Source organism: Anabrus simplex, chromosome 7, assembly GCF_040414725.1.
Source record: "Anabrus simplex isolate iqAnaSimp1 chromosome 7, ASM4041472v1, whole genome shotgun sequence".
NCBI classification, from domain to species: domain Eukaryota; kingdom Metazoa; phylum Arthropoda; class Insecta; order Orthoptera; family Tettigoniidae; genus Anabrus; species Anabrus simplex.
Genome location: NC_090271.1, coordinates 70742878 through 70755102, shown reverse-complemented (window position 1 = coordinate 70755102; position 12225 = coordinate 70742878). Strand labels below are relative to the sequence as shown.

The 12225-nt window shown below is 39.9% G+C and overlaps 1 protein-coding gene across 2 annotated transcripts in view; it reads right to left on the bottom strand.

The window, feature by feature from the left end:
* LOC136877254 (RNA-binding protein 25) overlaps nucleotides 1-12225 on the bottom strand; it is a 305057-nt gene that overhangs the window by 258865 nt on the left and 33967 nt on the right. For both annotated transcript variants that reach the window (XM_067151122.2, XM_067151123.2), the window contains exon 4: nucleotides 2636-2679. In XM_067151122.2, coding sequence (XP_067007223.1) covers nucleotides 2636-2679 — 44 coding nt within the window. The remainder of the gene's footprint in view (nucleotides 1-2635; nucleotides 2680-12225) is intronic.

The window sequence follows — 12225 nt, the reverse complement described above, 5'->3', positions numbered from 1 at the left end:
CCTGTCAAGGGTTTCCGGGCACACAGTAATCAGTGGAAATGAAGAAGTTGACAAATTAGACAAACCAGTCTCACTTAGACATTTGGAAGACGTTAACTACGGCATGGCGGGCACGCGAACTTATCAAAGGACCCAGCCAAAGATACAAAAAGATCCTAATAAACCTGAATAGGACCATAATACGAATGGTAGTTTGACTGTTGACAGACCACAACACCTTACAGAGACACCTACACAATCAGCCAAGATCCCATGTGTAGAAGATGCGGCAGAAAGGAAGAGACCTCCGCGCATGTGCTGTGTCAGTGCGAGGCTCTTGCACTCACTAGACATTGTTATCTTGGTTCACATTTCGTGAACCTGGAAGACATCAGGAATGCCAACATCCAGACACTGGTATCCTTTATAGGAGCACTAGGGCTGGACTAGGCAAACCTGTTTAAGGGACACAAAGGGTCCTCCCAGACCTACGTGTGGAGCCCTGCAAAGGCAGGGCTCACCAATTCCTTATCTATCTATCTATCTATCTATCTGTTCCTGTCTCAAACTGTATCCATGTTGTAATCATTCTGTCATTGATGAACTCCTCCAAATATTCCAGGACATCCTTCTAATGATCATTTGTACTCCATTTACTGGATACGGTCCTCCACTGTAAAACACCCTATACCATTCCTTCAATTTTCTTTCCCCTCTTCCTCTCGATTTTGTTTCACTAAGACCATAGATGGCTATGTCCTTTCTTTCATGAACTATCAGCTCTTTGGTCTTGTCTGTCAGGGTTAGGATGTTGACTGTGCTGATTCAGATATACTGTGATACTGGTCACTCACTTGTCACAGAACTGTGCTTCACCTGCAGGTGACGCCCCAGCATTTTCGAAGGTGGCACCATATTTGCAGTCATTATTAACGAGATTAAAACCAATATATCATGCACAGTTTTAAAAAGGTTGATTACAAGAACAGTTTTCAAAACATTTAAAATAACCTTAGAGTGAATTTATCTAATTTATTGGTAGTGTAATAATAATAATTATGTTATTTGCTTTACATCCCACTAACTACTTTTTCGGTTTTCGGAGACACCAAGGTGCCGGAATTTTGTCCCGCAGCAGTTCTTTTACGTGCCAGTAATCTACCGATACGTGGCTGATGTATTTGAGCACCTTCGAATACCACCGGACTGAGCTAGGATCGAACCTGCGAAGTTGGGGTCAGAAGGCCAGCGCTTCAACTGTCTGAGCCATTCAGCCCGGCCTCCTGGTATTGAGAGAGTTAATTTCATTTAAATGTTATTTCTTTAAATAGCCTGCCTGGTGGCTATGATCGTTAAGGCGTAAAGTCTATAGGGTCTTACATTGAGGTCAGCCGGCTCAAATCCAGCTGGTCAAAAGAAATTCCAAACCTTTCTGCAGTGCTCACATGGAGTGAGGGCATATGACAGTGTTGATGGTGATTTGTGCGTCAGATGGAGAATACAGAATGAAACACAGTTTTATCATCTTGTAAGAACACTTCTTTGGAATAAGCAAGTTCCATCAAGATCAAAATTAGCACTCTACAGGAGTTTCTTTGTACCAATACCACATACAGTCTAGAAACCTGCATCCAAACCAACAAAAATATCTGCAAACTACAAAGTTCTTAAGAACTATGATACAGAAAACTAAAAAAATAAGAAATGATTCGATACACCATCTTGTCCAAGCGAAAAATCCCCTTAGTGTGATCTGTATCAAAGACCGTTCGAGTGTGGTTTGAGAAGGAACTTGAAGGCAAAAGATCAATAGGTCGGCCAAGGAAGAGATGAACAATCAGATCAGAAAATCCTTCCTGTACCATAGCCTGCTGCACATATACTTAAGGACAAAACATGACGACCTCGCCTCACAGCACTACCATCGGGCGCCAGCCTGGTGTCTATTAGTGGCTTAAACGATTTACTATGTCTACTGTAGCCAGAGTTGCCAAATAGTCTACTGCACTCTAACCAAACTCAATGTTGCTAAATACAGCACCCAAGTACTTAGTGGCAGCTTGCCAATCCTAACTCAGCCACCGAACACTGCTCCTCCACAAGCTGCTGGTGGTGAGAGATTGTCTCCAAGAGATTCCCAGCAACTGCTTAGTTACCTGAAGCAGACTCCAAGACCACATGCTCCACAGACGTATTTATGTACTGGGCAAACAACCCAGGTTTCTTACATTGCTGGTGCTCTCTGGCACATTTTACTGCAGACTTTTTGGACTTTCACAATTCTTCAACTTTCTCTCTAACCTCCTGAACATATTTATGTTAGTTTCTAATCCATTCGGACTGGAGATATTTAGACATTGTGCAAATGTAGCAGAATGTCCCATTATCCAACTGACCTTATTACAAAATTATGGAAATGAACCAATTAGATATCATTTATAGCTGCAAACGTTACAAAGATGAATTTACTATACATTCCCACGTGACTGTCAAAATTATATGCGGGATGGAGCAGGCTATACAAACAAAACCAAAGCCACATTCTACATCCAAAGCAAAATTTCCACAATCTATCTAAATGTTATGTAAAAAAAAAAACACCCTAGTAAGCAATTTTCCTAAAATGGCTCATTAAAACTGATACAAAGGAGCTTACATGCGGCGGCATCGGCATCACTGCTGGCATCAGAGGCGGCGGCCCTGAAACAAGATGGCAGAGATGTAGGCCAAACTTGTGACAGACTTCACATACAATACTGTTCATTACGTATAATACATACTATGACAACAATATTATTATCATTATTATTATTATTATTATTATTATTATTAAATGTATGACTTATCAATACATTTCATTTCAATGCATAATAAAATAACTACAACTCAAAATCTGGACATATTCAGTTGCTTGAGGTGTTAACACATGGGTGACGGACCCCGAGAAATCTCGTAGTACGTTCGCCAATGGTAGGTGACGGGACCCGAGAAATCTCGGTTTTATTCATGACATTGTTTTCGGTCTTCCTGTGACATTTCTTGACCATATATTGAACTATTTCGGACTTGCACATTCAGTCGAATAAATGGTAGATGTATAACTGCTACTTTTCTTTCATTCACGGCCTCTTTTATATTTGATTTAGTTTCGAAACGTCGACTTTCTTTCTGCCGGTTCAGTCAATGACAAGATGGAGCGCCCACGGAATACGGTGTTAACTGACGACAATATTTTAGGAGAATTATATGCCGATCGTTCAAATGGATATAGTGATAATGAATTAGTGGAAACAATGTGAGAATGACAGTTGAAGTGATATTCAAGCCTCTACATGCCGTAACTTACCTAGTGTGCTTATTTATTCAAGTGAGTCTGACGACGACAACGACGTAAACATTAATGATGTGTTCGGAATTGACGCTGAAGATGGTTTTGTAAAGGCACATCCACCGACTTCAAAGATAAAATCTTAACTGGTTTAATATTTATGTACATTTTTATAATCAAGTGCACCCTAGTACGCTTAGTAGAAAAGTGTCCGGTCCACAGGGTGTGTGGCAAGCTCAAGCATCCGGTCAGCAATGTGGAAGTCTTTCGGATTTCTTGCATAGCCATATGTAGAACACTACTGAGTGATGTGCTGAACAGTGTCTTCTATCAGACCCCCATTCACACTGTGGACTGTGGAGCAGAAATGTGCTTCCATATGAACAGGTCACCACATACTCCTTGTTTAGTCCATATGGAGTTACGTGTTAACAGACTCTCCTAGGTAGATCAAAACTTGGAACACATTATGTAATGCAAGGTATATCACAGAGTTCTGCAGATGAGAATATTTGCTATACCTGAGACCACTGTTTGTTCAGGTCAAATTTACTGGCAATGAGGTTTTCAGCCAGTCAAAGAGGAGGGTGCCTTGAACATAGTCTGCCAAAATGTATGCCAATGAGATCATTGATTATGTAGTGCCTTACGATATTCTCTAATAAGAGCACTGCTTCTGCAAAGATGTGGTGGAGGGACGTGGATTAGGAGAGGGAGCCACAGCAGGGTGTGCTCTTTATAGTTCCTATGATAAAACGCATGGAGTTATTCAGTCAGATATCATTCTTCTTCACATAAGGGTTGTTGAACTAGAGCAAAGGTATTTGGATCTACAAATGCTCTTGCAAGAGTGGCAGATCCTTCGCAACTTGGCACATTTGTTGTCTATTGTCTAGTCTATTTCACTATCAATGGCTGATATCCACTCTCCCAGGTACACGACTGCAGGAATACTGCAAATGGCGCAGTCTTCTAGTGGAATTGTAGATGTGAGGCTCCCTTAATGTTAGTCAAAAACAGAGGGTTTTATTTGGTATAGTGACCTTCAAACCGGTGTTAGCTGCTTTATTGTAAAGGATCTGCAGTTAGTGAATAGCCTCCTGTATGTTGTTGGCAAACAAGACAAGGCTGCCAGCAAAGGCTAAGCAGGATATATTAAGGTTGTTTTCCTGTATCCAATCTCTAATCCAGTTCCTGATGGTAGTGTGGTAGTCTATTTCCTGATAATCTTCTCTAGTACACAGTTGAAGAGGATGCAAGAGAAGCAATCACTTTGTCTCACTCCCAATTCGACATGGAAGCTTTCAGACAGCTCACCTCTGGACTTGACCTTGGAGGTGGTATTCCTCAGAATAGCCTTGATTAGTTATAATCTGCTTTATGTCACAATGACACAGATAGGCCAGCATTTGCCTGGTGTGAAAATGGAAAACCATGGAAAACCCATCTGCAGGGCTGCTGACAGTGGCATACCTGCCAACTTTATAAAACAAAAAAAAAAAAAACAAAAAAAAAAAACACAGGAAATTTGGATATGAAAACTAGGAAAAAAATCAGGAGGAATCAGGAGATACAATTGGTCAAAACTGCTTATTCTACATGTCTTGTGCAATACAGAAGTACTAATGTTATATTATAACACTTATTGTCTCAAAATACTACCATTGCTATACGAGGCTACAAGGTTAAAATTTACACACATCTATTCCCTCAAAGGAAGTATGTGAGTGAGGTGATCAGCCTCTGATAAGTCTTGAAATAATAACAATAAGTTAATTATTAATTTGTCCATCTAATCAGTACAATAAATCTAGTCTTTGTTGAATTACATTGACATGTTAATCAAAATGGTAGATGTTTCGCCTTACATATAGACATCAACAGCCATGGGTTTAACCTTGAAATAAAATCAGGCACCTGACTAACAAATAAATAAGATAAAACTGATTTATAAAAAGCCTTGAAGAGACTTGCGGCAAAATTGCCATAAAATGATGTTTATCGACTAGCAGTTGGAACTAGACAATAATGAGAATGACGATCGGAATCGTATTTTTAAAACATAATGTTGAATAAAATAAAGTTGAAAGATGGTCAAGTGACTTGTGATAATTTGTTTACGTAAGTTAAAAGTCAAAAGTCAATACAGCAAAACCTTGATTATACGTTCCCGGAAACTACGTTCTCCCGAATTATTCGCTCAAATTACGTGGTCCCTCGAGCATCCTAATTAAATCACGTTGTAAAAATCCCACATCAGCCGTTCCTCGGAGAAACTATTTCCCGGAACAACCGTCCAGAAATTTCAGTCCCATCAACACTAAATCCTCGATCATGCGTTTTTCAAGAAACTGTATTTCACAGAAGGACGGCTACGGCATACTTACGGATCTTTTTGTTAACGTCCAGTCATTGCGCTAATTTGAGAAAGTACTGTACTGGAAACGCGATCCACGATGAAGTTACAAAAGGGACCATCTTAGCATCGCATTCAGGTCGTATTGCTTAGAAAATTCTTGGAAATCCTAAAGCAAAGTGTGTGTCCACAACAACTGGAAGGAGACAGAGCGCATTTCGACAGACGTACATGGATGCGAAACGAGTTTCATCAAATGTTCGTACTTTCAAAATGTCTACATTATGTCCAGGGTTAGATGTCTATTTTTTTTTTTTTTTTTTTTTTTTTTTTTACTTTTTTCGAGTGTATACCGATCAGATTTACGACATTTTCCACAGGGCAGTGAATAGTCACTGGGCTTTCTGACAGGAATTGAAACTGCTCTTCTTAAGTAACACAAATTTAGTATTATCGTATGATTATATGTTATCGAGACCAGAACAGATGTTGCACCATACATCCATCCATCCATCCATCCATCCATCCATCCATCCATCCATCCATCCATCCATCCATCCATCCATCCATCCATCCATCCATCCATCCATCCATCGGAGGTTTTGGGATTGCCTATTACTGTTGTCGTCCTAATATAAGACTGGGAGTTCCAGGTTTTTGTGTTAAAATATTATAAAAACTGCAGCCGTTTTATTTGTCCACATTACATTTTAAAACGATGTATAATTTCGCACTCGTAGCGACTTGTACAGCGAGCGCGCTTTCCAGCTGAGCTCAAGGTCGCGAATAATCGTAATTTCAGAAGTGTTGATGATATTTTTCTCATTTCAATTTGATTGTGAATAGTTACGGCCGAATTGAATATAATGTATTCGAGAACTTGAGAATTGATGCTTATATTCGAAACCATATTCTCAAGTTCAACATAAACTTTAAAAGTCAATGTAGGCCTAATTTACATGGGACGGGATTTCCTTCCATAAACTGACTATAGTACGTGAACCTTTTCTTGAGCCTTGAGCTCCACAGTGCTAAACGGGAACTACGGCTCAAGAAAAGGTTCGCGTACTATACGAACAATATACCAGTGACCAAATTACAATGGAAGATTTAAAAAAAGATTTTGCCATAATGTTGGGCGCTTTGGTATCTAATATGCTTTATTTTATTAGATCAGAGAACTAAAAACTACTTGTGGTTGATTGTTGTTTGGCTTGGCGTTACAGGTATTAGATTTTTCGAAGAGTTTGGCTGATCAAAGTTGCTGAACTGAAAGAAGTTTTCTTGTCAAGCACTGTTAGTTTATGACCTGTTGTCATTTTGTATGCAAACATGTCAAAGTCAGATTGCAGTATTCTCTGAATTGAACAATGAGGGATGCCCAGCTGAACACATGCAGTTTTGGTGGATTTGGAGGGGCTCGGAGCCACAGCCGCTCTCACAGCAGCAACATTCTCCGGTGAGCAGACCGGCTTGAGGCGGGGCAGTTTTCTCTCCAGTGTGTTGCCTTCTGTTTCAAATTGCCTGGCCAGTCTGTATACCATCTGCCGGCAAGGAGCCCACCGAGTATGGAAATGAACACAAAATCTTTCTTGGGTCCAAGCAACGCTCTTTGTTTCCGCATAAAACAACACTATCCTCACCTTCTGTTCATTCGTCAATCTCCCTTTGTCCGCCATGCTGTATAACTGTCAGCCAGTACGCATGCGCAACATATTGAAAAGGTGGAACAAATAAACTTTCATATTTATTTGACTTTGTAGTGCTGCCTGTTGGATCACGCTCACAAAAGGACATGGTTGTGAGCCCAGGTTTACGCATTTTATAAAATATTTCCGATGTACGACATTTCGTGCGCCGCCCTGTATTATTAACACTCCAGTGGTTGTTTTTGATTTATGAATTTCATTTTCCGTATTGACATTTACCAATCGTCATAAAAGGAAAGAAAAATTCCACCTAATCAATACATTTGTATTTCTGTCTGAAAGAAAAATTCCACCTAATCAATACATTTGTATTCTTTCCTTTTATGACGACTCCAGTGGTTGCGCGGATCACAATAGTGATCCAGCAGTTCAGTTTTTTCCGCTCCTGTTTCTAGGTATGACTTGACCTTGAGCATCTGTGTACCTTCCTCGCGCCCCATACTCTCTCTGATAATGCAGTAGTCTGATAACCTTGACTGATGGTAAAGCAATTTATTCTTGTGGACCACAACTGTGATCCATGCGACCACTAACGTGACATTTTTTGACTTTCTTTGTTTTCTTATTACGGTGTCTAATCTCATGTGCATATATCTACTCTGTTTTATGAGTTTATATTAATTATTGGTATATAAGCACAAAATGGATGACTATGAGAATATAAATCGATGGCTGAATGAACCAGACAGTTGAGGTACCTCAAAAACCTTATGGAGGGAGTGAGACAAATCACAATGTCCGGTAATTTTTCAGGTATTTCTTATAAATACATTCATAATTATATTATATTGTACAGAAAATAAAGTTCTTTTCACAATGCATATTCATATTCATTGAATAAATATCACAGAATAGCCTTATATCACAAAGAAAGTACGGATCACAATTCTGATCCGCGCGACCACTAACGTGACTTTTCTTCGCGCGACCACTGGAGTGTTAAGGGACTGATCACCAGTTCGAGGCTTATACGTTGTGGCCTTTCCCTGTCGCGATCGCCGAACCTCGTGTTATTTAGTGTACTCGTTTCCTCATGTTTCCCGCCTTACTTCTCCCCTGTCCCTTTTACCGGGATACTGGTGCGGGTATCGGCTCAGTCTTATACAATTTCTTGTGAAGAGGATGGATCATAGCTGAGGCCCATTCGTCTGAGAAGGTCTCTATTACATTACGTCCTGTATGATTTGATGAATTCTCCGTAGAGATTGTTTTATCTGCACGTAACCACATCTCTGCTACTATGCTGTCTTCACCTGGGGAGTAGTTGTTTCTCTACTTCTTTCCTCATTGGTGGTTCGAAGTCTGAATTCCTAGCAGGGGGCTCATGGAAGACGACTCTCTCTTTATGGTCTTCTGCACTGAGGAGCTTTTGTAAGTGCCAGACAAGGGTACTGGCGCATTCCCTATTGTTGAATTAAAGCTTTCAATCGGGTCCTTGAAGATGAAGGGTAGAGGCCGTGTACTTTGTCGTCTTTCTAAGTTTCTTATAGAAGTCCTATGAGTTGTTCCTCTTGGAAGTTATCTTCTGTCTCCTATTTATTACCATCATCTCTACAATTCAAACTTATGTGCTGTTTAAAACTATTTTCGATTGTATCGCTGAACAGGTTTTTGGCACTTCTCTCAGGGCACTATAGATACTGGGCTATTACAAGATACTAGAATCATTCCGTATTGACGGTTTTCACTTTACAAAGGAAAAATTAAATGTATCTTCCTAATTCAACACAAAACATAATTCCATCATTAGATGGAGCAATAAAAATTCAAACATGTTTTGACTCGTTTGAGTCATCATCAGTGAAATGGGGGGGGGGGGGGTTAAAGAAATCTACATAATACAGGCTAAAATGTGCTAAAAACATAATGAAGGAACAAAAGAAAAACAAAATTGGAGGGAATAGGATTGGACGTAAGGGTTACACGTTGGATAAAAACATTTCGAAATTCGAGGGTTCAGAAAGTCAAAGTAGGAAATAATGTATCGCAGGAAGAGAAAGTTTGGAAGGGAACTGCACAGGGTAGTATAATCGGCCCGTTACTTTTCTTAGTATACGCAAATGATTTCGGGAACAATATAACATCAAAAATAAGATTGTATGCAGATGACAATTGTTTATAGGGAAATAAATAACATTGAGGATTGTGAAGAATTACAAAAGTGACCTTGAAAGTATCCAACAATGGGTTGAAGAAAATAATATGAAGGTTAATGGAGGCAAATCAACTGTTACATCTTTTACAAACAGGAGCTTTAAAACTGAATTTGAATATACTTTGGATGAGGTAGTTATCCCAAAAGATGGCAAGTGCAAAGACTTAGGTGTGAGATTTGAAAGAAATTTGCACTGGAAGGGTCATGTTGATGACATTGTTGGGAAAGCATACAGATCTTTACATGTCATAATGAGGCTACTTAAAGGATGCAATAAAGAATTCAAAGGAAAAAAAGTTACTTAAGTATGATTCGTCCATTATTGGAATATGCATACAGTGTTTGGGATCCTCACCAAGAATACCTAATAAAAGAAATAGTATGCAGAGGAAAGCAGCAAGATTTGTAACAGGGGATTTCAGGAGAAAGAGTACTGTATCAGAAATGTCAAAGGAACTTGGGTGGGAAAGAGAGGGGAGAAAACTAGACTTATAGGATTATATAGAGCCTATACAAGAGAAGAAGCATGGGAGATACCTGTGAGAGGCTTCAATTGGAAAATAATTATATGGGCAGGACAGACCACAAATATAAAATTAGAAGGAATTTTAGCAGAAGCGACTGGGGTAAATTTTCATTCAATGGGAAGGGTGTGAAAGAGTGGAACAGTTCACCAGGGGTAATGTTTGATCCTTTTCCAAAATCTGTACAGATATTCAAGAAGAGAATAAACAGCAACAGAGAAAATAAATGACGTGTTAGAGGGCATTCGACCAGTGCAGGTTATTGTAAATTAAAAAAAATGTGTGTGAATAAATTAATTCCATCCCCTGGTCTAAGGAGTTTGGGCAGCCAAAGTAGGGGACTGCCTGTAGGGGTGAAGTACAGTGGGCGACTTCGAGGGCCCTGGGACTGCTACGGTAGCTGTGAAGGCCCTTCAGGAACTCTGAAAAGTGGTGGCAAAAGGGGCTCTGGTTAAGACGCAGCAGGTCGTTATGCTACTTAGGTTCCAGAATGGGTAAAAAAAAAAAAAGTAAATAAATGCAATGTAAAGTTTAATCTTATACCAGTTGTATAGCATCATTTGAAGTACTTCCACATACTGTATATCAGTTGACTATATTTGTAAGTAGTACAGGAGATGATATAAGTAGAATTTTGTGAACAATATACTGTAAATTTATTAAGGATGAGCCGTGTGTTTAATAAAAAAATTGTTAGCGTAAATTGTATAACATTGTATTACAGGAAAATTTTCTTCTCTTGTTAATTTAATATTTAGTGCTGGACAATAATGTATTTTAGTGTACCATTTGCCACCGAGGTAGACACCTCATTTGCAAATAAAGATATTTTGATTTTTTAATTTGACAAAAGAGACATTACGGAAATAAAAACGATAACAATATATAATATTTACATCACTAGATGGAGCAATAAATAACTTGCTGAGACAAATTCAGTGAAAAAAGGGTTAATATAAAAATTTGAATTTTATTGCTTCATCTAACGAGGGAATTATGTTTTGTATTGAATTATGAAGATACATTTAATTTTTCCTTTGTAAAGTAGACTGGGCTTTCAGGCAGGATTCAAAACTGCTCCTCCTTAACACAAATCTAGTATTTTAATACGAGGGTTGGGGCAAAAGTCATAGCAACTATCTTTTTTCTTAAAGATAGCAGTCCGGTTGGAAAATGCGACATATACAGACGAAAGGATAAGGAGTTAACTACATGTGTTGACAATGAATAGCACTGAAATATCGTAGAGTAGTATACAGGGCAATATGGCCTTCCTGGTGCAAAAGAACGACAACACAGTACACAAAGTTGACATGACAAACCTGGGCATAAAGACTCTCAAAGTAGTCCCCTGCTACTGACACCACCCGCTGCCAACAATGTGGGTGGCACTGAATACCATCTGCCTCAGAATTTGCCGCACCATGTGTAAATCGGGTCACCTGTTGGTGAACAGCATTAGCAACGTCCTCTCATGTTGCAAACCGCCTACCACATAGGGGTTACTTAATCGAATGAGATCAAAGTCACAGGGCGAAATGTCGGGAGAGTACGGTGGGTGCTCCAATTCTTCCCATCCACGAAGTAGCTGCCCTACACACTCTGCTTTATGTGGTTTTGCATTGTCATGAAGGATTATTGCACTATCCACAAGATCCGGACATTTCTCCCGAACGCCACATCGTACCTGTCGCACCAGGAAGTCCCTGGTAGTACTCTGCGGTCACGTTCTGCCATGTGGAACAAAGTGGTAAACAATGACACCCCTGACGTCATACACGACGATCACCATCAATTTGACTGGGGAAGTATTCTGACGGACCTTCTGCCTCCTTGGTGATCCAGCATGTCGCCACTATGCGGACTCACGTTTCAGTTCTGGTTTGTATGCCCTTGCCCAAAATTCATCGATGGTGATTATTCGTGACAAGAATTGATTGCCGCCCTGTTGCCAGCGTACAAGGTGGTCGGAGCATATTGCATAGTGCACCCACCTTTGAACTTCCGTCAGTGGATGCAGTACCCACCGTGATGCGATTTTGAGCAGTTGCAGCTCATTACGCAATATCCTGTGAACGGTGCGTTTCTCGATGCCACTTGCCCTCTCTAACTCCAGTAGCGTCCATCGTCTGTCTTCATCCAGAAGCTGCTCGATAACGGCACGTGCCACGTAC